This window comes from Camelina sativa, chromosome 19, assembly GCF_000633955.1.
Source record: "Camelina sativa cultivar DH55 chromosome 19, Cs, whole genome shotgun sequence".
Taxonomy (NCBI): Eukaryota; Viridiplantae; Streptophyta; class Magnoliopsida; order Brassicales; family Brassicaceae; genus Camelina; species Camelina sativa.
Window position 1 is genome coordinate 25,642,884 of NC_025703.1, and position 25,300 is coordinate 25,668,183.

Consider the following 25,300-nt stretch of genomic DNA (forward strand, 5'->3'; position numbering starts at 1 on the left):
AATTAAAGAGAGTTTGAAAAGTAGATGTTACAATTAAGATCTTGGTGGGTTTTCATAGAATTGTGTACCAGGCGTAATCGTTTTATCCGGGCCTTGATTATACAGAATGCCCTTGAACTGATGACCAGCTATGCCTACCGTCGTCTGATATGCATATTGGCAATCTCCATCATTGGTACCACTCATTCTAACGCACCGGAAAAGTGCATTCGATGTCACTTCATCTGGAAATGTTGCATTTCCCATCTCTAACCCTAGCAAATTACACACCATTTAGTGGCTAGTGCTAACACTTTACGACAAAACATATTTCAAATCCTAACAAGAGCACAATGTTTTGATTGTTCCAAACACAAAAGAAAAATTGACCTTAATTTTACTTTTTACATCAAATAAACATTTTCATCATTTTGAAATAGAATTTCTTGGATTATAGGTGCAATATCTACAATGATATTTGATCAAAGAAAAAGTGATGCATTGTCTTATAAACATAAAGGTAAAACTTCATATTTTTAATTACTAAAAAGAAAAAGAAAAAAAAAATCAATTATGAAACAACAATGCAAAACTGAAAACAAACCTGATGAGTTAAAAGTAGCCGGTTGATCAATCTCTCTATACGGATTCGGGATGTTCCCAACTCGGTCTCCATCGGTGATTGGGTTGGAGGTTGGCGTCTGTATCTTCTGCTGCCGTTCACGGCGTTTGGCGATGGGGATCCAAGTGCTCCTCACGTGAGTGGGACAGTCGAGCCCGTGGCTCTTGCAGCAAGTTCTACACCGCCCGTGCGTGCACCCTTTCTTGGCTTGGTTTCCACAGTCTTGACAGCTTATGGTTAGGGATCTCGATGACGTGGTCAAATCACAGACGTTGATCTGACCCGGATATAGATCGAGGCTTGGATGCTGCCATATCTGATTGGTGTGGTGGCTCGTGCTTGTGTTATTTGTGTTTCTGTACCAAACCCAATTTGCCTTTTGTTGATTGTCTTCTTCGTTGTTTCTTGATGACCCTATCCCAGCCATTTTAAACTTTAACCTAGCTAGCTCCTCCTATAAACCCTAATCTAGAGTTTACAATATCCATAATTCACAAACCCTAGTTACCATGAAGTCTTGAGCTTTTGATAACTCCGGCCACGTCGCCTTTTTTTCTTTGTCTTTGAATTGTCTTCTTAAAACCTCAAATCCTCTCCGATCATATTGTGTGCTTTCATAGCTGTTGTGCAAAACGAAATCAATAAAAGGACATTAATTTCANGACAAAACATATTTCAAATCCTAACAAGAGCACAATGTTTTGATTGTTCCAAACACAAAAGAAAAATTGACCTTAATTTTACTTTTTACATCAAATAAACATTTTCATCATTTTGAAATAGAATTTCTTGGATTATAGGTGCAATATCTACAATGATATTTGATCAAAGAAAAAGTGATGCATTGTCTTATAAACATAAAGGTAAAACTTCATATTTTTAATTACTAAAAAGAAAAAGAAAAAAAAAATCAATTATGAAACAACAATGCAAAACTGAAAACAAACCTGATGAGTTAAAAGTAGCCGGTTGATCAATCTCTCTATACGGATTCGGGATGTTCCCAACTCGGTCTCCATCGGTGATTGGGTTGGAGGTTGGCGTCTGTATCTTCTGCTGCCGTTCACGGCGTTTGGCGATGGGGATCCAAGTGCTCCTCACGTGAGTGGGACAGTCGAGCCCGTGGCTCTTGCAGCAAGTTCTACACCGCCCGTGCGTGCACCCTTTCTTGGCTTGGTTTCCACAGTCTTGACAGCTTATGGTTAGGGATCTCGATGACGTGGTCAAATCACAGACGTTGATCTGACCCGGATATAGATCGAGGCTTGGATGCTGCCATATCTGATTGGTGTGGTGGCTCGTGCTTGTGTTATTTGTGTTTCTGTACCAAACCCAATTTGCCTTTTGTTGATTGTCTTCTTCGTTGTTTCTTGATGACCCTATCCCAGCCATTTTAAACTTTAACCTAGCTAGCTCCTCCTATAAACCCTAATCTAGAGTTTACAATATCCATAATTCACAAACCCTAGTTACCATGAAGTCTTGAGCTTTTGATAACTCCGGCCACGTCGCCTTTTTTTCTTTGTCTTTGAATTGTCTTCTTAAAACCTCAAATCCTCTCCGATCATATTGTGTGCTTTCATAGCTGTTGTGCAAAACGAAATCAATAAAAGGACATTAATTTCACCCTTTATCTCTACCTCATCTTTATCTCTTTCTCTCGGTTCATTACTAGTACTCGTCTCACGGACCATAGCATGCCATGTGGCAGTGATTTAACCGGAGAAATCGCACATGGGTTGTGTCCCAAGGTCATATATTAATGTACATCATCTTATGCCCTGCTGATTATATAATTCGCATAAAGATTTTAGTTAAGGTAATCTTCGATTTCATACGACAAATAGTTCACAACTAGTCGAAAATTTAGGTTCCTTTTGATTTCATACGACATATGTGCAACACATGCAATCATTCACATTCGAAAATTTCATTGCGCTTAAAGTTTAATGATAAGACAAAAACTATTTAAATTTTAGAATCTAAAGCTTCAAAATAAAAATTTTACTCTATACAATGCAAATTTTACAAAACAGACGAAGAAATATTTATGTTGTTTTTTTTTTAACTTTCTACCAGTCCCCGATATTGGCCAATTTTGACATTTTTGGTAATTATTTGTTTGTACGTGTTACAACTGAAGCACTAATCTCTTACTGTTGCGGTTAAAAAAAGGTGTACATAGTAAACTCATATCCTATATGCACAAACATTTAAAATTAATAGGGGACGTACGGAGAAATAAAAGAAGCATGTTACTCTAATTTGTATTATACTATATGTAGTGTGGCTATTCAAGGGAACAAAGCGCCACCTACGTTATGCTCTTTTTTGTATCCACTACTCCATTAACTTTTATCGTCGTCGGTTAAATATGATATGAGAAAAAAAAAATCATAATAAGTAACTTCAAACTGTTTACTTTTTAGTGGAAGATATATTCAAACTGTTTTTAATATCTCTAACTACTTTATGAAAATATGGACGAAATATTCTTCATCATTCATTTTTCGTTTCATCTAGTTTTTGAGTTGAACTGTTTTAAATTTAAATTTAACCCACGATAAAATAAAATAAAAAATGTTTGAGCGTGGAAATTGGAATAGTCCTCCAAAAAAAATTCAAAAACTGTTTTAAATATAACTCATCTTAATTGAAAAATATATTTTGTTGTGTGTTAGTTAAACAAAAACAAATTGTGGAAATTAATAATTTGTGTGTATATAGGAAAAACAGAACGGAGTGATAAGAGAGGGATAACGCCCGAGAAGATATCAAATTCGTTCTCAAATTTGTTGAGCGATTCTCGAGTCTTTTTATTTTTGTTTTTCTTCTAATATTCTTGATATAATTATATATTTTTTGTAATTAGTCCTTTTTTTTGGTCTAAATTCTGAAAGCTAGAGGGATATCAGGATATCTCCAACGAACTTCTGTAATCTATATATATGATCGAACTAGTATTATCCACTTTGATTTTAGATGCATTTTGAACAAAAATATCGAAACTGTTCTTAATAGATTATTTTGAATCTCCTTAATAAGATTTTTTTAAAGTTATTAATTCAATTATAAATGAAATATTGGAGCTAAATGAGGTATAGAATCGGATAGTGGAATTAATAAAACAGAAAAGATTTTCATTCGTTGGCTAAATGATATCCATTAGAATCTCAACAAATCTTAAAAAGGAAAACTAAGCAAAACCTACCAAAGTTCAAAGAACACTAAAACATTTAACTAGTCTTATTCATGAAAGAACATAAACCAACCCTAAGCTGTCTCCTCCTCCGGCAAGTAGTATCTGTTCTTCAACCAAATAGCATCGGCAATAATAGGCTCGTCATCTTTGTTCCTATGCCAAGTGTAATGGGCATGAGTCCTGTTCTTTATCTCAAGCATGGCGTGTCCGAAACTGGCCTCCCTAAAGGCGGAATAACTTGGTTGCGGATCCGTGTAACTGCATAAAAAAAATAGAGTATCTTAATCAAGAAAGATACAAAAGCTTTAATCAATGTCACTATACAATGTTTTAAAAAAAAAACCTGTTTGCGATTCCTTCGATGTTGCCTCCATCTCCAATGGTGATGTAAACGGGTGCAGATTGGTCTTTCACCGGAGTACTCATTCCATCAGTGATATTGTACTTAATGTTGGAGACGCGCTCTGATCGCTCGTAGGCATGAACATGACCAGCAAAGACGATATCGACTTTGTTTTCGACGAACCATGGCTCGAACGTAACTCTCATGCTCTCACCTTCCATGTAGTGATAATTGTTGCTATTGTACCACGGCGCATGAACAAGAACAATCAACCAGGGAGTCTCTGATCGGTTAACTTTCTTGAGCTCATCCTGGAGCCACGAGTTCTGAGGAGTGTACTTGTCTATAGTACACAAGAAACCATCAACATTAATGTGATATAGATCAAAATGTAGTAGAGTGCTAGTCTTAGGTCGTACCATAAGCTGAGTAAGAGGAGAGTACGATGATGTAAGCGGAGGCTCGTTTGATGGAGTACCAAAGCGGAGAAGTACTCTGTGAGGCTCTGTAGGGAACATGGTAGCGGTTCATGTACGGCTTGAAGGGTTGTGTCTCGCCCTGCGTGCAATTCAATGTTTTAACTCTAAAATTAAAAAATGTGTGTTCTTTAATTATGGAAAAATATAAATAGATAGGAACTTACTAAATATTGGGCATAATCAATCTCGTGGTTCCCTGCGGCCCAGATCCAAGGCTGGTACGCGGCGCTTGGTTCCACAAACCGGCCATATGAATCCCATTTTCTTTGGTCGTGATTAGGATGATCATCAGCGTAAGACAAGTCTCCGGCAAAAAGCACCGCTTGGCCTTTTGGGTTCGACATGTAATTGTACAATGTCTGGTTGGAGGCATAGGTTTGTCCAAGATCACCTATAAATGTAACATAGTTAAGATTAGTGAAATTATATAAAAAACCTCAAAATTCGTTTTTGAAAGTGTGAATCTATATGGGTTACCTATGACACCGAATGTGTAAGCAACATCTGGACCAACTTTTGGTGGAGTCATGAAGTTGAATTGTCTAATGGAGCGACCAGTTCCAAGCTCGTAGAAATACTTGGTATCATACTGCACACACACACACACACAAAAAGTTAGTATATTTAAAAACCTATTGAACTAGATAGATAACTTGGAGGGCAAGGCCCAGTAAATGTACAAACCTCAAGCCCTTTAATGGTGGCATGGTGAAGATAACCAGATGTGTAGTCGTAGTATCTATAGGTAGACGTTGACGCTACAGCACTCATCTTTTCACTACCATCAGTATCAGCGTTCCAATATCTAACGATATTGGAACCATCGTCCAAGTTTAAAGGCGTTACCCACGAGATAATCATACCTCGACCAGCGTGATCTCCTTGTGTTATGTGAACCTGAGAAAGGAGCAAGAGTGAACGCTCAATAAGTCCCAAAGTGAGAAAAAGAAAATGTAAAAATTGATTTTATATAGAGAAATTGAGATTCACTTGTTCCGGAGCGTTTAAACCGGCGGGTGGAGGAAAGGTTTCGAGTGGCATTTCTTCGGATGGTTCAGATACTCTGACATAGCTACTGGTGACTCCGGCGTGGCTCACAGCGAAGATGCTTAGCAACACGACCGCATAGCAAAAGAGTTCTAAACGATTCAAATTCATTTTGATTTGGTGTTTAGAAAGAAAGCTAATAGTGTGTGTCTTGCTTTGTAAATGATGTTGTTATTATGTGATCGAAATGTTTATATAGAGAAAAAAGAATGCTAGGTATATTCCACTTAAATTCTTCTCAAAGATTTTGTTCCAAAGAAAGGTAGTTTAGAATATATTCTTAGAATTATTCTAAAATCTTAAAAAACGAGATTCGCTCATTTGAGTAAAAAAATAATAACTATTTTTTTTCTACAAATTGAAAATATATTGACTCTATACGGAAAATAAGTATATATAATCAAATTTGTCATTACATCCAAATTTAGCTAAAACATGTGCAACACTGTTACATTTTCTTTTTGTAAAAATAAATATAGCATGGTGTAATTTTGATAACCAAAATCTTATATCTTGTAGAAGATTAATTTGTTAGTCAACTGTTTAAGTGTAAGTTATTAGCCATTTTGATTAAAGTATCACAATTACCCTCCAAAACAAAAACAATAGATAATTTATATCCTTTAATATAAGGCTATTGTATTGCTATCAAAAGTTTTTTTTTTCTGACGGTCACCTTGGTGGTAAAGAAAGTTTGTTTAGAAAATATTCTTAGAATAAAGATGTTTGAAAACGAGATCCAGCTGATTTGAGTGAAAGAATAACAATTATTTGTCACTGAAAAATAATTCAGTAAAAAAATCACAACAAAGAGTTATTAAGAAATGTTTGGCCGATGGCACTATAGTCTACTTGCTTGCCAAAATTTCCATTTGGCCATTAACCAACGTGACAAATTAGTACATGTGCTATATATAGCACGAATTGAAATTTATTTATACAAATATTTTTGAATATTTCTATATGTTAAATAATATTTTGATATGTTTTATTAGTTTTTAAATAATCACAGAATATAATCTGAACCTGTTATCTGTTGTAAACATTATAATTTATCATATTCATTACATTTAAACCGTCGTCTCATATAAATATTTTAAATTTTTTTTAATTACTTTTGGTAATTTGTTTTTGTATGTTCAGTATTGATCATATTTTTAAAAATATCAAGTTAGGCTTAAACCTTATAATTTACTAACAAACTATTTTCCATATGAGTGAACTAGAAAGTCAAATTCTTCATTATTTTATGTGATTATCTCTAAGCTGAGTCGATGAGAATCAAAATCAAAACATATAATATGGTTTGGAAATTGTGTTTTTTTTTACATCTAAAAGACTACCATAGTGGAAAGAATTATGAATTGAGTGCTTTTATGTTGCTAAATAACACAATGATATTATCCTATGATTCTAAAGAATTGAGAAGTGAAAACAAAAAATTGCACGAAAATTGTTAAATTTAAATAAATATATTCACTAATTTATCCTACTATATTAATTGAGAAGTATATTTATAAAAATAATATTAAAATTGTAAAAAATTACATTCGAATGCCATTAGAAATAGTTAGGATCCTTAAGGATAATTAAGACAATTTAACTAGGATAAATAAAAAAATAGTGTATTAAAATTAAGATATTAAGAAATATCCATTCAGTTAAACAACTTAGATTTCTACATATTTTTTTGGCAATAATTTCTGCAGCAATAATCTGATTGTAAGTAGACTGGATGAATTGCTAATAATAAATAACAAAATAACAAAAAAACTATTTCAAATTTAATTCAAATAAAATGTTCAGCCCACGGTTTAACGTGGGTTAATACCTAGTTGCAATGTAATCGTTGATTCATTAATTGTTTTCTATTATATTATAAAAAGAAGAAATTAATTTTAATCTAGGAAGTTGATGAAGTTCATAAAAATGCAAAAAATTACATTCGAATGCCATTAGAAATAGTAAAAAAATAGTTAGGATCTTTAAGGATAACTAAGACAATTTAACTAGGATAAATAAAAAAAATAGTGTATTAAAAATAAGATATTAAGAAATATCCATTCAGTTAAACAACTTAGATTTCTACAGATTTTTTTGGCAATAATTTCTGCCGCAATAATCTGATTGTAAGTAGACTGGATGAATTGCTAATAATAAATAACAAAATAACAAAAAAACTATTTTAAATTTAATTCAAATAAAATGTTCAGCCCACGGTTTAACGTGGGTTAATACCTAGTTGCAATGTAATCGTTGATTCGTTAATTGTTTTCCATTATATTATAAAAAGAAGAAATTAATTTTAATCTAGGAAGTTGATGAAGTTCATAAAAATGCAGATATTAACTGTATGGGATAAACGACCAATTTAATAAAAAAATTATGTGTAGTATCGCGACAAAAATCTATTTCAACATTTTGTTTACTTCATAATAATTGACAAATAAAAATCTTTTTTTTAATCCCATCATAAATTTACTGAATAAAACTTTAAATTTTTGGAACCAATTTCTTGCAGAGCTAAATAATTACCGGAAAGAGAATGACAAATAACACCAATACTAGTACTCTGCTTAAGTGAGGTCTGAAGATCTAAACACTCACCCCGGCTATCAACTTCTATACCTATACCTTCTCAAATTCTTGTTTAAGATTTTATTCCAGTTAAAATATTATAACTAAATATATCAAATCAGTAGTTTTTCTTTTTTGAATCTCGTTATATTTCTTCTACTTTCATGACCATTTTGCGATAGTCTAATGGCCCTATTTAGACCATTATAATTATATAATCATGTTCCATTTGGCCTTTAACAACGTGATTATAAAAATAACCTTTTCATTATAGAGATTAAATAATTTAAACTCACAAAATTCAAATTCTTAGACATCAGGAAATACCTGCAAACTCATACAAAATAAAGAACACAAATATATCTTTCCACTCATTTCTATTACGCCCAATCATTACTATAAAATCAAGAGTTATTAATTTTCCTGCAATTCTTCCTGATTTCACCACTCGAACCTGTCAAGGGAGAGATGTTCCCCATCTTGACCATCGATTCTGCGAACTGCTCAAAGAACTCTTCTTGATCCTCTGCATACTTCTTCACGAGCTCTCTCGATTGTTCATTGCTAGAGAACAAGACTTGGTCCGAGTTCAACAGTCCCATGTTCTCGATCAAGTTCTTGAAGTAGCTGTTATCAAACCTTCCGGCACTGTTGATGTCCAGCTCCGACAGTAACTGATCCCCACCAGATCTAGGGCACCTTTGGCGCAAGTTAGCAGCGTAGGATTGCTCTAAGGTTGTGTCGGGACTTCCGTTTCCAGATTGGTTGTAAAGTCTTTGTCTAAAACTAGTACATCTAGAGAATCCAATGGTGTGGCTCCCTGAATAAAATTTGAGTAAGGTTATGATAAAACCTTTTTTGAAAGTTTAACGGTAATTTGAAATGCAAGTACAGTAAAATTATGTCTTGTGTGTGAAGTAAGCTTACCAGATAAAGCAACAACGTCGGTGAGGTCAAGACCTTGATTGTTAAATCTCAAGACAATTGTGTTGAAAGTGTTGTTAGGTGCAGGGATGTTGTTGTTTGATCCACTCAAACTTGCACTTGTCGAATCTCTTCTTCCCAAAGGAACCATCCAGCTTGGTCCACCAGTCTACACAAAAACCAAACCAAATCAGATCTCGAAAATTTTGAAAAGCAATAGAGACAGAGGCAGAAAAATAAAGTGGCTTACAAGAACAGCGGAGTCTCTAGCAGCTAGAGTTAAGGCGTCAGCACAAGAAACAGTGTTAGGGCATTCACTCTCCAGTGCAGCTTTGATCTCGTCAACAACTTCAAACCCGCGGGCCGATCTGCTGTTAGGGTTTGAGTTCTTCTCAGTAACTATACTCCCACTTGTGTCTAAAAGCAACGATCCATCACAGCCCTACAAAGGTTCAATCAAACAAGTAAAAGTAGTGATGATTCATCTCAAACATTAGTCGTTAACTTGTTGAGAAAGTTACTTAAAAAAAACTCTTCAATACCTGAACGAAACAATCATGGAAATGAAGCCTCATGAGGGAAGCAGCCATACGAGTCTCCCTTGCAACAGCATTGGCTACAACTGACCTCACAATTTCTTCGGCTCTAGGGCACGAGCTGCGGTAGAAACCTGGAAAGAGATTCCCTCTCTCACCGCCATAGTTACTCTCGTCGTCGTCGCAGATGCAGAGAGTAAGAGCGTAAGTAAGATATAGAAGAACGAGAAAGCTTCCGATTCTTGCCATTGTCAGTTTCGGTTAGCTAGATCAAGAAAGAAGAAAGGAGACGGATGACTTTGTTATGGTAAGAGATATGGAAGAGGAGAAAAAGAATCGAAAGTATATATAGGCGACTAAGGCGAGAGAGAGTTCGTGGATTTTGGCGTCATGGAGAGGAAAAAGCAAAGGCAATAGAGTTGGTACCTTGATTGGAGTCCATTAATTAAGATAAATAAACGAAAAAAATGACAATACGTATATTTGAAAAAAATGGTTTGAATTCAAAGAGACTATACAAAATCTTGGGTTTGGTATCCAAATGTCCCAAACTTGCATGAGTTGTTTGACTAATTCACCTCCATTTTGGTTATTATAATAGTTTGTTTGTTATTTAAGGTTTGTATAAAGTTTAAACTCAGTTTAATTTGATAGAGCCAAAATAGAATCAAAAGTTTAAAAGTGATGAGATTAAAATGTTAAGATGAAATATGTGACAAATTTACGTTGATCTAATATATAGATGTGTCACCTAGTTATACTTATTTTTTTGTCAAACCACCTAGTTATACCATATAAATAAAATTATATACAAGGTATGATTCGGTCACAACGCACGCGGCAAATCTTAAACGCGTTTTTTAGTCCTTGACACTTAAGATTTAAACCTAGCTGTAAGAAATGCATTGTATAGTTTTACTTGGTCGTGATTAAATAATAGTCTAGCAAAGATGTTTGTGAAGGTTTTTTTAAGAAAAAGAGACAAAGAGGAGGAACAGTTTCTAACTGCTCTTTTGACAAAAATGCGATAACAAGCAATATCCCTCAAAATTTCATTTGTTTGTTGACTTATGAACAATAAAAAATGCAAAAGGGGTTTTGTCTTCTATCATAGAACATGGATATGCAGGTAAAAAGCAAATCTAAAGGATGAATAAAATAACTACGAACATTTCAAACGCGTGTTGTGAGTCCTACTTGCACTTAGTTTCTTGACTCTTGACATGGTCTCTTTCTAGAAACTAATCAATGATCAAGAACACAAAAGCCCAAAATAGAATGTCATCCTATATATGGGGTAGGTTATGTTTGCTATGCAGAGCCATGTCTAGAATCATACGAAAAAAAGACAGTTTAATTAATGGGTTTATGATATACAATGATAAACAGAATGTTGAAAACAAAAAGATAAACAGTATGTTTATAATAGTGTTATTATTATTTTTTAAATTTAATTACTACGGAGTACATCAATTTTAGAGATGAAAAAACACTAACAATGTCGGACTATTTAGGTTTCAGCGTTTGATCAACGTTTGAAATAGCATGAACTTTCTTGATGAGCACCTTAGTATATTCAATATATAGATAAAGGTTTCTACATTTTTCCATAACAAATGGCTCACCAGTCACCAAGTGATTTGTCTAACTCCGCGGTCTAAGACTAGAGGGAGAAACTTCAGAGATTTGAGACCATCTCTATCATTAATACTCAAATGAATGTCTTAAACTTTAAATAATATTTAAAAAAAATACTAATCTGATTTTAGATCCTTACTAACTTGTTTTTATTTTTTCTCCTCCCATTAGTCATCCTTAAATATGGGTGTCTTATATAATGCTCTGGCAAACATGATGGGTTCCTTCAATCTCAGTTCTTTCGGTCGCTGCTATCTTCTTATCTTATCTTTTTTGAATAATATCTTCTTTCTCTTTTCAGTTTGTTTGATTTGATGCATTTACATGTTCCAGTAAGACCTGGAATTGTCTCTGTTCTTGTGTTCTCTAAAGTACTGGACTGAATAAGTATCTATCTTTTTGTTTCCCTTTCTTTCACTGATCATGACCTTGAAATAATCGTAACAACATAACGTAATTACACAAACGTGGATCAAAATGTTGCATTACAACTGAAACCAGAAACAGTAACACTTTGTTCAGCCATAAGATTATATTCTGCTTGAAGCAAATCATTTAAGTAAGAGACAAAGCTCGTTCCTTAAATAGCTAGACAACAAAGCCAATGGTCAAGTGTATAATAAGAAATTCTTATGGCAAACAAAGCCAATGGTTAAGTTTCCAAGTAGATGACGTCCTCAATCTCATCCATAGAGCACTTCAAGTCGAAATAGCACTCCTTATCGAACCATATGTGTGGTACTCCTTTGATTTCAAGCTTTCTCAGGTCATTGCTTCCAATATCGTAACACAACAAAATATAGAATTGAGAATGCATCTTCACTAGTGCCAAGATAACCTTGCCATCTCGAGTTGTACCTTTAACGATCAGAGTAATGTCATGGACTACATGCTTTTGACAAGGCTGTAAAAAAAAGTCTCTTCTTCGACTATTGCTTCTTCCCAACGTCTTTCAATACCCATAAATCCACCAAACACTTATCTTCGAGGCGGGTATGATCGAAAACAGCTATTTTCCCATCATACTCGATAAGACCAGCTTTCATCCTGTTGGATAATTCCAACTTGAGGAAAAAGGTATCTTGTAGGAAGTTGCCATAATAGATAGAATAGGAAGAAATAAAAGTTCCTAAGATTAATAAGTTGTATAATGTTAATTCTAATAGGTTTAAGAAAAGTTTAAACCTATAAATATAAGAGTCTATGGAGAGGTATTCCATAAGACTTGAGAGAAGGAGAAATCTAGTTTTGAGAGAGTTTTCTAAATCTAATAAGAAAATGTGTTCTTATATTTTAAAGTTCTTTGTCTTAGATTTGATATTATTAAATTCTGATTAACCGGAAAGATGATGAACGACCGGAGGAGAGAAACACTGTTTTATTAATATGATCCAAAAGTTTGTTACAAGATGTTAAGTCTGATTAATGCTAATACACGAGCTTATAAGCTCAATACTAAACCAGACTCTAATACTGGTTAACTGAAATAACCGGTTCAAATCATAAACCATCAATCCTAATACACCCCCCTCAAGTCTTTAGCTTCGAACTGTCTGGTTAGGAAGATAAAGACTTGATAGTGACATGAGCTTGAGGAGATGATGGAATGGACCAGGGTAAAGCGGCTTCGTGAGTATGTCAGCGTGTTGGTTCTCGGTTGGAACATGTAATGTCCGTAGATTTCCTGCTTTTACTTGATCACGAACGGTATGGCAATCAATTTCAATGTGTTTGGTGCGTTCGTGGAACACCGGATTCATAGCAATGTGGAGAGCAGACTTGTTATCGCAGAACAACTTCGCAGGACATGTAACTGTGATGCGTAGGTCTTTGAGAAGTTGTTGTAGCCATATGATTTCACAAGTCGCATGTGCCATAGCTCGATATTCAGACTCTGTACTACTCCGGCTTGTAACAGCTTGCTTCTTCGACTTCCAGGAGATAAGAGAAGTGCCAAGGTAGATACAATAGCCTGTAATTGAACATCGAGTGTCCTTGCAAGTACCCCAGTCAGCATCTGCAAAACCATTTAAGCACAACTCTGTATCTGCAGAATACATTAGACCTTGACCTGGATTAGCTTTGATATAGCGTAGAACTCTATGTGCAGCCTACAGATGTACATCGGTAGGAGCGGATATGAAATGACTCAGTTGGTGTACTGCAAAAGTAATGTCGGGTCTCGTAATTGTTAAATATAACAATCGACCGACAAGTTCTCTATAAGCTCTCGGACTTGGAAGTAAGGTTCTCATATCTTTAGTAAGATGCATATTAGGATCCATAGGAACAGAACCGGGTTTGCAATCTAGGAAGCCAGCATCAGTTAACAGATTCAAGGCATACTTTCGTTGACAAACAGAGATTCCCTTATCAGATATAGCTATCTCCAAGCCTAAAAAGAACCGTGTTGGACCTAAGTCTTTAATCTTGAACTCAGACTTTAAAAGATCCTTTAAATCCTCTATTGTCTTGTCATTCTCACTTGTTATCATGATATCATCTACGTAGACAAGAACAACAACAAAAGCACCAGATCCTTCTTTGACAAATAATGTATTATCAGCAGGGGACTGAATATAATTGGCACCAAGTAAGACAGAGGATAGGCGTTTGTACCATTGTCAAGATGCCTGTTTAAGGCCATATAAGGACTTAAGTAGACGACATACTGGATTGGGAGGCAACGTGGTGTTGGGAGGAGGTGTGTAACCGGGAGGCAAACACATGTAAATCTCCTCTTCAAGGTCGCCATGTAGGAAAGCATTCGATACATCCATTTGTGTGAGGCTCCAACCTTGTTTAGCAGCAAGACCAAGTAGAAACTTCACACTAGTCAACTTAGCCACAGGTGAGAAAGTATCCAAATAATCGACTCCTTCTTGTTGAGTAAAACCCTGTGCCACCAAACGAGCTTTGTATCTCTCCACTGTGCCATCAGAATTATATTTGATGGTGAAGATCCATTTGCAACCCACAACATTTTACCCTCAGGTAATGATCCAACTTCACAAGTCTTGTTCAGTTCGAGAGCCTGTAACTCGTCATTAGCTGCATTAGTCCATTTCTCTGATTTCATAGCCTCAGCAAACGACTTTGGTTCCGTTTCATGATTATAAGAGAAGATATAAGATTGAAATTCAGGAGTGAATTTATCATAGGATATAGTAGAAGTAATAGGAAATGGAGTTGAAAGTTTAGTGGTAGGTGGTAAAGTAGAAGTGAAAGAGACTAAAGAACAATGATACTCAGACAAGTAGCTAGGAGGCTTAGTTGCTTGTTTCGGCCTAGCAACAGTTAGAGAATCACTCTCATTGTTAGACTCAGCTACATTATCGATGGTGCTAGCATCCAAATGCCTATTAGATGTAGAAGATGATGATGCAGCTGTAGTAGAAGATGATGCGGATGAATGATCAATCAAAGAACTTTCAAAATCACCAGCAGAATCAGAATCAACAAAGTGTAAAGGAGGAGGTAAAGGCAATATATGATTTGGAAACATATCAACAAAGGATGAAAGAAGTTCACTAGTTTTAAAAGGAATTTGGTTTTCTCGAAAAACAACATTTCTGGAAATGGAAATCGAATTTGACTCTAAATCAAGAACTTTGTAACCTTTAAAACCAGCAGGATAACCAAGGAAAACACAAGGTGTAGCTCTAGGTGAAATCTTATGTCTATCTTTAGAGTAAGTGGAGGTATAACATAAACAACCAAAAGACTTTAAAAGACTGTAATCAGGCAATTTCTTAAGCAGAAGTTCAAAAGGAGATTTATTTGCTAGCAATGGGGAAGGTATCCTATTGATTAAGAACACAACTGTCAAAATGCAATCACTCCAATGTTGCAGGTATGTTGGACTGAAATAGTAAAAAACAAGCTACATTAAGCAAATGTTGATGCTTACGTTCGACTACTGAATTTTGTTGTGGTGTGTATGCACATGAGAAGTAATGCATCATGCCATTTTATTTAACAATGTCATTGAAAGCTAACTCAGGAGCATTATCTGACCGTATAGCTTTGATCTTTGAATCATATTGAGTAGAAATGAGTTTAATAAAAGTTGGAAAAACAGTAGCAACATCACTTTTATTTCTGAGCATATAAACCCATGTAACTCTAGTACAATCATCAACTAAGGTTAGAAAATATCTAAAACCTTCAATAGACTCAACACTAAAGGGACCCCAAATATCCAAATGAACAAGATCAAATGGTTTTGCAGTTAGGTTATTATGAGAAATATAAGCTAATCTCTTTTGTTTTGCTAAGGGACAGATTTTACATTGCATTATATCTAAAGATTTATGTTTCAAAGAAGGAATATGACTAACAAGCTTATGTAAAGCAGACAAAGATGGATGTCCTAAGCGTTGATGCCAAAGAGCTTCATCTTCCAATACTGAGCCAGAGAAAGAACAAACCGCAGGAGTAGATGGTGAGAGGGATACTTGCTCTGTTTCCAGAATGTATAAGTTGTTAAACATTTTACCCCTCCCAATCATCAAGCCCTGAGAAAGTTCCTGAATGAAACAACATGAAGGAAAGAAATGAGCAGAACAAAATAATGTTTGCACTAAACAACTAACACTAATCAAATTGAATTTAAAATCAGGAACATGTAAAACATTAGACAAAATCAATTTCAATGTGATGCAAATGGTACCTATATGTGATATAGCAACCCTAGCACCATTCGGTAGTGTAACCGTAGTATTAGACACAAGAGTTAACTCACTAAACATTGCTAAATCAGAACAAACATGACTAGAAGCCCCACTATCTATTATCCAAGCATCATGAGGAAGTATTTTCTGAAGAGAGGAAAGAGTTTTTTGAAAAATTAGAGTATTATCTCTATATTTAAGACTAGTAGAAGGAAAAGAAACGGTACCAGAGGACGAATCCTGAGTCATCAAACCAAAGTTAGGAATAGTTGCAGCCACAGTATGTGGCATACTAGATGTAGTCGCATTCTCTGAAACTTGTGCTTGACCCTTGAGTTGAGATATAAGTTGTTGCATCTGTTGTGGTGTCAAGTCTTGTATCTTCAAGTTTGTACCATCATTCATACCATAAGGCAAATTCTGTTGAGGCATATACGCTGCACTTGCATCATTCGTAGATAAACCATAATCCGGATAGCCAACACTCTCATAATAGACATTAGCAATAGCATTAGCCTTCTGCATCGCATCATATAGAGCCATTGGCATTCGTGGTTGAGATTGCATCATTCGAGGCTGAATTTGAGAGACTGGCATACGCGGTTGAAACTGGTTCTGACCATATCCTTTATAGTTGTATCCCATCGAATTAGTTTTGTATCCTGGAGGAAAACCACGTAGCTTGAAACACTTTTGGATTGTATGTCTTGTCTTCCCACAGTGTGTGCAAACCAGCTTTTGATAAAACTTGATCGTGTTATAAGCTGCTACATAGGCACTCTCCATATCACCATCAGATTGTGAACCAGTTTGAAAGGCCACATTGTCAACCCGAGTAAGAGGTTTAACATGATTCTGTCTCTCATCTTGAGTAACCATGTTAAAAGCTTCCTCAATCGTAGGGATTGGCTTTAACATCAGAATATGACGCCTAATCTGATCATAATTCTCATTCAAACCCATAAGGAACTTCGTCATCTTACTATGCTGCTGTAAACGCTCCCATTTAACTGCAGCATCACATTGACATCTTCCACAAGTATAAACAGGAAGATCAATATAATTCTTGTGCTCCTCCCACAATGTGAGCAAATCAGTATAATAAGTGGAGACATCATTCGAACCTTGCTGAATCTTACTAAGCTCCTGTTCAATAGCAAATATTCGTGGTGCATCATCTTGCTTGAAACGAGAAACCAAATTGTTCCAAATACCTTCAGCAGTAGCTATAAAAAGCAAACTCAGACCTATCTTGTTATCAACCGAATTCATCAACCAAGTAGACACTAGATCATTGCATCGAGTCCAAGCATCATAATCTCTATGATTTTCTGGAGGTCTAGTGATCGTACCATTAATAAAGCCGAGCTTGTTCCTGATATTCAAACCCATCCACATCGAACGTCGCCAAGAATGAAAATCCGAAGCCGTAGATAAACGATCCAAGACAAGAACCAAGCCAGCATGATCAGTACTTTGCAACGAATAAGGATTAGCATATTGATCTATTGCACAGCGTGGTTGCTCAGTTGTAGGCGGCGGCGGCGGTGGTCGATTGTTTGGAGCAAGCGGCGGAGGAACTAACGAAGTCATTTAGAAAAGATGATGAAAGAAATTTCAAAAGAAAAGTGAAATCGGAATCAAAATTGCAACAAGATCCAATCACCCAAAGCTCAATCAAAGAGAAAATAAAAGAATCAGGATCAGAACCAAGATCCGAAGAAACAAATCACAAATCGTGATAAGAATGAGCTGAAGAAAATGAGAAATCGATGGAAGTGGAAGACTCATCTCCGATCAATGAATGCAGAAGCAAAAGAAACTCAAAAAGAGAGCTCTGATACCATATTAAATTCCGATTAACCGGAAAGATGATGAACGACCGGAGGAGAGAAACACCGTTTTATTAATCTGATCCAAAAGTTTGTTACAAGACGTTAAGTCCGATTAATGCTAATACACGAGCTTATAAGCTCAATACTAAACCAAACTCTAATACTGGTTAACTGAAATAACTGGTTCAAATCATAAACCATCAATCCTAATAGGTATCACAGCCTTGTGAAGAAGACTCGATCAAAGTTTGTGTTAGGAGACTCACGTAACCAAGGATGGGGGACATGCCAAACCCTGCACCACGAACCAAGGACCTTGGATCTCCATCGATCCATTGTCCGATGTTAACATCGACAAACTTTACGGTTTGGGCGATGCAGATGAAGATTACTCTTTGAGTTAGCGAAGTATAGGACAAGATAGAACCTGGTTCAGCCGTTGAGAAGAAGAACAATGTAGCTATAGCACTATTGTTACAGTACATCCCCAAGGAATTAATTTTGCAAGTTGGCGAACAAAGCTCATCGAAGAATCTGTGGGACGCCATAAAGTCTCGACACCAGGGAGCAGATCGGGTGAAAGAAGAAAGACTTCAAACCCTAATGGCAGAACTATAACGGCTGAAGATGAGTGAGACCGATTCGGTTGACGATTTTGTAGGCAAGATCTCAGGCCTAGCATCACAATCAGCTTCTTTAAGAGAGTATTGAAGAGTCGAAGTTGGTGAAGAAATTCTTGACGGACTTCCAAGAAACAAGTTCATTCGTAGTGTAGCTTCCCTTGAACAAGTTCTAGATCTAAATTCAACAGGATTTGCAGATATAGTTGGGAGAATAAAGGCGTATGAAGAACATTTAGGGGAAGAGACCAAAAGTGAAGATCAAGGAAAACTTATGTTTTCAAATTCTAGTAACAATCGTGGAGGTTACAATGGTTTCCAAGGAGGAAACAGAGGAGGTTATAACAGAGGAGGTTATAACAGAGGAAGTTATAACAAAGGAGACTATAACAAAGGAGGCAACACTCGAGGTGGATATGGTAGAGGTGATTATGGTCGAGGTGGATACAATAGAGGCGGATATGGTAGAGGAAACTATGGTGATAGTTTTGGTAGAGCCAGAGGTCAAGGGAGATCTAATGGCCAAAACCTAGGAGAAGAAGCCATATACTAGAATCAAAAACAGAAGAAAGACATTTCCAAGGTAGTTTGTTGGCGATGCGACAAACCAGGACATTATGCATCTACATGTCCAGATAAACCAATTCAACATGAGACAAATTTGAATGAGACGCATGAGGCTGATGCTCTTTATGTTCATGAAGTAGTGTTCATGAATGAAGATAAAGTATTTCCCAAGAACTATGATACCAACAATAAGAGTATATGGTATCTAGAAAATGAAGCCAACAATCACATGACGGGAAACAAAGAATTTTTCTCCAGCGTAGATGAGAGTGTCACAGGAAATGTGAAGTTCGGTGATGGCTCATTTGTTAGTATTTTCGGGAAGGGTTCAATTATCTTTGTAGGCAGAATGGGTGAGAGAAGATCACTTAAGGAAATTTATTATATACTCGACTTGAAGCATAATATTATCAGTCTTGGACAAGCGACAGAGAATGATTGTGAAGTTAACATGAAGGGAGATGCCTTGACTGTAACGCCCCCGAACCGTCCACACGGCCGGGCTAAACGCAGGCCGTCCTGGAGGTCATCACAACAAGATAACTGCTAGCGATCCGACCAAGGTTCCACCAACGAATTAGGTTCCCCAGCTAGTTCACCGGCAGCTATCTATCCGCTACGTACGTTCTTTAGGCTTTGCAACCCTCGGTACATACGCGGCATTATGCTGGCCCGGACTAATTCGTACCAGCTCCACTTGTCCGAATTATGTATGAAAATAATCGATTTATTATATAGAGAATAGAGTTTACAAAATCAATAACAACACAAAATAAAAGCGTTGGATCCAACTTAACAAAGAAAACGAGAATAAAAAATAACAAGAAGAAGCAAGGACTTTGTAACACAGCACGGAAACATCCTATTCGATCCATTAAACTCGGTACTACCCTCTTAAAAGAAACACTTTCCCTACAAGAAAAACAATTGTGGAGAGGGGTGAGCAATCTAAGATCACTCAGTGAGTTGGGCAACCCTCTAACATGCTATCTTCCTATAACATGCTATCTCAACACATCCAACTACCCCACAATCAAAGCACGCAATGCAGAAGCTTAACAAGCAAAAACCACACAAGCAATCAATCAAGGAACAAACAAGACCCGACTCGTCTAGACCTTGATTCTATCTTGGCCTCCACGCCACTTCACCCGCACTCACTGCCGAGGTGGAAAAAGCTATCAGTGCATCAAGAACACTTGACCACACTTGACACCCAAGTCAGGTATCCACACCATGACTATCACAACCAGACTTCTCCCAGGGATATTACAATCAACCTGAGAAAACAACTCCACACCTTAGAGAAAACTCCATTACAACCTAGGGCCCATCGATCCTCTGTTCCGTCCCAACACTCTTCCACGTTGATACCACAAAGGCAACCAACCGAACACACCCCAAATCCTCCGCATTGTTACCCATCCCAGGTGAACAACTGGGTACACAGTGCCGCATCGTCATGTGTTTCAGGCTAGTAGCTAGCTAGACCCGAATCCGGCATGCCATGAGATCCCTCTGGATTAGCTCACCGGACTTCCACACACGTCAGGAACAGAGTACGATCTCTAGCTACGAACCGAGACATTTAACCCGCAATCTAGCTAGGACAACACTTAACTCTAGGACTCAAGACTCCAAGAATTAAGTACAACCATACTACACAGAACATGCAAGCGTCACACGCAAGCAACCAACAATCACCACACACAAGGCTTAAGCCGCAAGAGAAACAATCAAGCAACTTAAGAAAACAATAAACATGCATGCATCCTATATGCTCTCCACCCCAAAGTTTTAACCTCAATTTAAACATTAAAATTTTGCATGCATCTTAACTCCCATATTTTTCACATGCATGCGGCTCTTTCCCTTCCGGAGATTCTCGCATGACTTGAGGAAACAACACTCCAATGGTCTGATCTCCCATCAACACCATGAGGTTACTTTTATCTGGTTTTGGGTACACATGCGGCTCTTTCCTCCCCGGAGATTCTCGCATGGCCTCACTAACAACCACCTTTCCCACTCTTAGAGGTTAAACTTTATTTTTCTTATATTTCTGGGTCCTCATACGGCTCTTTCCACACATGAGATTCTCGTATGGACTCACCAAAAATAACACCCCCTCAACTAGACCGATCTCCCATCGAGTCTAGGAGTTTAACCTCTCCCAAAAATTCACGCAAAAATAAAAATAAATTTTTATATGCATGATTCAACCCCCAAATTACTCAGTTTTAAGTAAGAAAAATCTTACTAATTTGTCCATCGATCCCCATGACCGAGAAAAATTCTCAAACCAACGTGCAAGGCATTTCACACTTGCATGTGATTTTTAAAATTATTTCCCACCCTTAGAAAAATTTTCAAAATCCCCAAAATCAATCATGCAAGGCATTTCACATTTGCATGAGATTTTCAAAATTATTCTTCCATCCCAAAATATTTTAAACGTTTAGATCTAGCATGCAAGGCATTTCACACTTGCATCTAGCTTAAGGAAAAGCCATTCTCCCCCCCAAGAATGCTTTGAAAACCCCTTAAAATCCTTCTTGTGTACATGCAATCTACAGATCTACATGCAACAAGGAGCTAATGCAACACACAAGGGCCGATGCATGAGCTAGAGAGCTCACACACCTCCAAATCCCCAAAATCCACAACTCACCTTAGCTTTGGAGAACTTTGGCCGATTAGAATCCCACCACACCACGCCGATCTGACAGCACCTCCCCTTGATCTTTAGCTCCTCTCACTGCCGAGATCTTCTCTTCTTCTTCCTCTTCACTCGAAAATCTCTTGATTTTCTTCTCAAAAGTTTGAGAGAAAATTTTGGCAAGGTTTTGGTATATAAAGAGTGTTTTTGTCGAAAATGAAGACCCAAAGGGGTCTATTTATAAGCCCACACTCGATCTCTTGGCTTAGGCAAGTGGCAATTTTTGTTTGACAAGTGTCAAAAAAATTGCATGTACTCTCCCCCACTCGCGTGTGCATCTCACTCGCTGGTGGAAGTGGCTTAATCGTGTGACATGTGACATCTCTCTCCCATGCAGAGAATCTTCCACTTCCTGCGTCCATCCGCGTCTCTCTTGCGTCCCAAGTACGTCCGTACTCGTCCGTAGAAACATCCTTTGTCCGTAAGTCCATTTCTTCGGTAGTCCCTGGTCCCCTTACTGTGACACCAACTTTTATGGCCATCTCCGGACCTCTTCGTCCATGACACTCGGTTGTCTTGTCCATCGTCGGACCTCCGTCCCAACGTCCGATCCAACCTTCGTCTGTGGTTCATTGACCGTTCGGTCGGTACATGGCCATTCCGTTCTCATGGTCCGTTTTACGTCCTTTGTACCATTTTCCATGGTCATTACTTTCCTTTTCCTTCCTTTGGTCTTTTCCCCATTGTCCTTGATCATTCATCATCCATCGGTCCGGATGTCCCAACGGTTCCCGTCCGTTCTTCGGCTATGGGCCCTTCCGCGACTTGGTAACTTTAGGTACAAGTTATTTAGGCCATTCTCAAATCTTTTCTTTTCTTTGTCTTTCCAAGACATCTCCTCGTTCTTTGTACATGTTCTTTGTGTCCGGTACGTACTTTGTGATAATGGGTCATTACATTGACACTAAGAGATACAGGAGGGAAACTACTAGTATGCATCATCAGATCATCAAATCGCCTATATAAAACACCAATAGAAGTAGAATATCCCAAGTGTTTTCATATTCAACATGATGACACTACATCGACTTGGCATGCACGGTTGGGGCATGTTAGCATTGGAGTTATGAATAACATGGTGAAACAAGCGATGGTTGTCAGAATGTCACAAGCACTGCATGAGAGGAATGTGTGCAGTGCCTGCTTGGCCGGAAAGCAAATTAGACATTCGTTTCCGACCACAGCAAATTACCGTGCAACTCATGCTTTGGAGCTAGTACACGGAGATTTGTGTGGACCGATTTCTCCATCTCCACCAGCAAACAATCGGCATGTGTTTGTCTTAATATATAATTACTCAAGATATATGTGGTCTATGCTGTTGAAGGAGAAGAGTGAGGCTTTCGATTGGTTTAAAAGGTTTAAAGACGGAGTGGAAAAACAAACTGGTTTGACAATCAAAACCTTTCGCAGCGATAGGGGGGGAGAGTTTACCTCGCTTGAGTTTACCGGTTTTGTGAAGAGAATGGAGTCTCTAGAAACTTAACTGCACCATATACACCTCAACAAAATGGTGTGGTTGAAAGGAGAAATTGCACTTTAATGGAGATGACAAGAATTTTGCTTAAAGCAATGAAGGTTCCGGATGATATGTGGGGAGAAATAGAAGAAGAGAATGATGTTGAGGAAGCTGAAAACCAATCGATAGTTACACGATATGGACGTGTTATTAACAAGCGCAGGTATCTCAATGATTATGTATTGCTAGCTGAACTTGAGAGTGAACAACTCTTACTCACCATAGACGGAGAACTAGAGAGTGTGTTTGAGGCTCTGAGTTTTTGAGAGTGGGTCAAAGCAATGAAGGCAGAGTTGGAGTCTATTATAAGAAACAAAACATGGGAGCTAGTTGAAAAACCAGATGGCGTGAAATCTATAAGGTTAAAGTGGGTTTACAAGATTAAAAGAAAAGCAGATGGTTTGGTGAACAAATACAAGGCGAGACTTGTAGCAAAAGGTTATGTACAATAACAAGGTGTGGATTTTGAAGAAGCGTTTGCACCTGTAGCTCGAATCGAGACAATAAGTTTGCTCATAGCTCTTGCAGCATCGAAAGGATGGGAGATACATCACCTAGATGTCAAGACTGCATTCTTAAATGGTGACTTAAATTAGCTGGTTTATGTTTGACAACCTGAAGGTTTTGTGAAACAAGGAGAGAAGAATCGAGTTTGTAGACTACATAAGGTGTTGTATGGTCTAAGACAAGCTCCAAGAGCTTGGCATGTGAAACACGATCATGTTCTAAAGAGAATGAATTTTAAAAGATGCATAAAAGAGCCTAAGGTGTATCTCAAGAATGAAAAGACAGAGAGTTTGATTGTAGCAATCTATGTTGATGATTTGTTTGGATCCACACGAAGAGTCATTGATTAATTCAAGAAGGATATGTCATTTGAGATGTCATACCTTGGAAAATTGACTTACTATCTTGGTATAGAAGTAATAAAAGGAGCAGATGGGATTAAAATAAAGCAAGAAGGCTATGCTCAAGGTATTCTCACTGATAATAAGATGGATTCGTGCAATCCAGTTCACATACCCATGGAGACAGGTTTGGAGATCTCAAAGGTTGAGAAGCAGCCAGAAATTGATGCCACAAAGTACAGAAGAACCATTGGTTGTCTGCGGTATCTACATCACACACGACCTGACATGGCATTCGCAGTAGGTGTCCTAAGTCGCTATATGCAAAGTCCGAGAGCGATACATGGACAAACTCTCAAACACTTGTTGAGGTATGTGAAAGGGACCACCAACTTAGGATTATTCTTCAAGCGAGATGGGGTGAATAAGGTAATTAGATATAGTGATAGTAGTTACAAAGCAGACATTGATGACGAAAGATGCACTGGAGGACATGTGTTTTATTATGGATCATCGCTGATCACTTGGACCTCACAAAAACAACACACAGTGGCGATGTCATCATGTGAAGCTGAGTTTATGGCAGCTACAGAAGCAGCAAAGCAAGCAATATGGTTGAAGGAGTTGATAAGAGAAATACTTAGTCGAGATGAGGAGATCTTACTAAGGATTGACAACAAGTCGGCCATTGCAGTTACCAAGAATCAAGTGTTTCACGGAAGGAGTAAACACATACTCACAAAGTATTACTTTATTCGTGAATGTGTAGAGAACGATCAGATTGAAGTAGAGCATCTCCCTGGTGAAGAACAAAAGGCGGACATCCTTACTAAGACACTAGCGAAAATCAAGTTTAGAGAAATGAGAAATCTGATTGGAGTACAAGAGATTGAAGCTGCCGGAGATCAAGTTGGAATTAAGGGGGAGAATTTTGGATAATTCCAACTTGAGGAAGAAGCTATCTCCTAGGAAGTTGCCAAAAGAGATATAATAGGAAAAAGGAAAAGTTCCTAAGATTAATAAGTTATATAATGTTAATTCTGATAGGTTTAGGAAAAGTTTAAACCTATAAATATAAGAGTCTATGGAGAGGTGTTCCATAAGACTTGAGAGAAGGAGAGACTTAGTTTTTGAGAGAGTTTTCTAAAACTAATAAAAAAAGGTGTTCTTAT

The 25,300-nt window shown here is 37.2% G+C and overlaps 4 protein-coding genes and 1 pseudogene across 4 annotated transcripts; 1 reads left to right on the forward strand and 4 right to left on the reverse strand.

Annotated features, from left to right (window-relative positions):
• LOC104767168 lies at positions 1-1,051 on the reverse strand (annotated as a pseudogene).
• LOC104768205 (protein SHI RELATED SEQUENCE 4-like) lies at positions 1,349-1,993 on the reverse strand. Its single transcript, XM_010492130.1, has 2 exons — positions 1,549-1,993; positions 1,349-1,410 (listed from the first exon to the last, which is right to left on the reverse strand). Exons 1-2 carry the CDS (start codon positions 1,991-1,993, stop codon positions 1,349-1,351), a joined length of 507 nt encoding a protein of 168 aa, XP_010490432.1.
• LOC104767169 (purple acid phosphatase 5-like) lies at positions 3,748-5,819 on the reverse strand. Its single transcript, XM_010491208.1, has 7 exons — positions 5,616-5,819; positions 5,310-5,522; positions 5,103-5,214; positions 4,790-5,016; positions 4,566-4,704; positions 4,147-4,489; positions 3,748-4,061 (listed from the first exon to the last, which is right to left on the reverse strand). The coding sequence occupies exons 1-7, from the start codon at positions 5,781-5,783 to the stop codon at positions 3,875-3,877; spliced, it is 1,389 nt and encodes a 462-aa protein (XP_010489510.1). The 5' UTR covers positions 5,784-5,819; the 3' UTR covers positions 3,748-3,874.
• LOC104767170 (peroxidase 15) lies at positions 8,498-10,086 on the reverse strand. The gene is made up of 4 exons (XM_010491209.2): positions 9,716-10,086; positions 9,424-9,615; positions 9,177-9,342; positions 8,498-9,069 (listed from the first exon to the last, which is right to left on the reverse strand). The coding sequence occupies exons 1-4, from the start codon at positions 9,956-9,958 to the stop codon at positions 8,654-8,656; spliced, it is 1,017 nt and encodes a 338-aa protein (XP_010489511.1). The 5' UTR covers positions 9,959-10,086; the 3' UTR covers positions 8,498-8,653.
• On the forward strand, positions 18,483-19,028 carry LOC104768206 (glycine-rich RNA-binding protein 1-like). The gene is made up of 2 exons (XM_010492131.1): positions 18,483-18,516; positions 18,667-19,028. Exons 1-2 carry the CDS (start codon positions 18,483-18,485, stop codon positions 19,026-19,028), a joined length of 396 nt encoding a protein of 131 aa, XP_010490433.1.

Excerpts from the sequence above, each read along its gene's own strand:
- LOC104768205 (XM_010492130.1), bottom strand. The coding sequence starts at position 1,993 with ATGGCTGGGATAGGGTCATCAAGAAACAACGAAGAAGACAATCAACAA. Across the intron at positions 1,411-1,548 it reads GGCTACTTTTAACTCATCAG|ATATTGCACCTATAATCCAA; the intron begins GTTTGTTTTCAG and ends ATATCATTGTAG.
- LOC104767169 (XM_010491208.1), bottom strand. The coding sequence starts at position 5,783 with ATGAATTTGAATCGTTTAGAACTCTTTTGCTATGCGGTCGTGTTGCTA. Across the intron at positions 5,215-5,309 it reads CCACCATTAAAGGGCTTGAG|TATGATACCAAGTATTTCTA; the intron begins GTTTGTACATTT and ends GTGTGTGTGCAG. Across the intron at positions 4,705-4,789 it reads TTGATTATGCCCAATATTTA|GGCGAGACACAACCCTTCAA; the intron begins GTAAGTTCCTAT and ends AATTGCACGCAG.
- LOC104767170 (XM_010491209.2), bottom strand. The coding sequence starts at position 9,958 with ATGGCAAGAATCGGAAGCTTTCTCGTTCTTCTATATCTTACTTACGCT. Across the intron at positions 9,616-9,715 it reads TCCATGATTGTTTCGTTCAG|GGCTGTGATGGATCGTTGCT; the intron begins GTATTGAAGAGT and ends GAACCTTTGTAG. Across the intron at positions 9,343-9,423 it reads CTAGAGACTCCGCTGTTCTT|ACTGGTGGACCAAGCTGGAT; the intron begins GTAAGCCACTTT and ends GTTTTTGTGTAG.
- LOC104768206 (XM_010492131.1), top strand. The coding sequence starts at position 18,483 with ATGAGTGAGACCGATTCGGTTGACGATTTTGTAG. Across the intron at positions 18,517-18,666 it reads TTCGGTTGACGATTTTGTAG|GATTTGCAGATATAGTTGGG; the intron begins GCAAGATCTCAG and ends TAAATTCAACAG.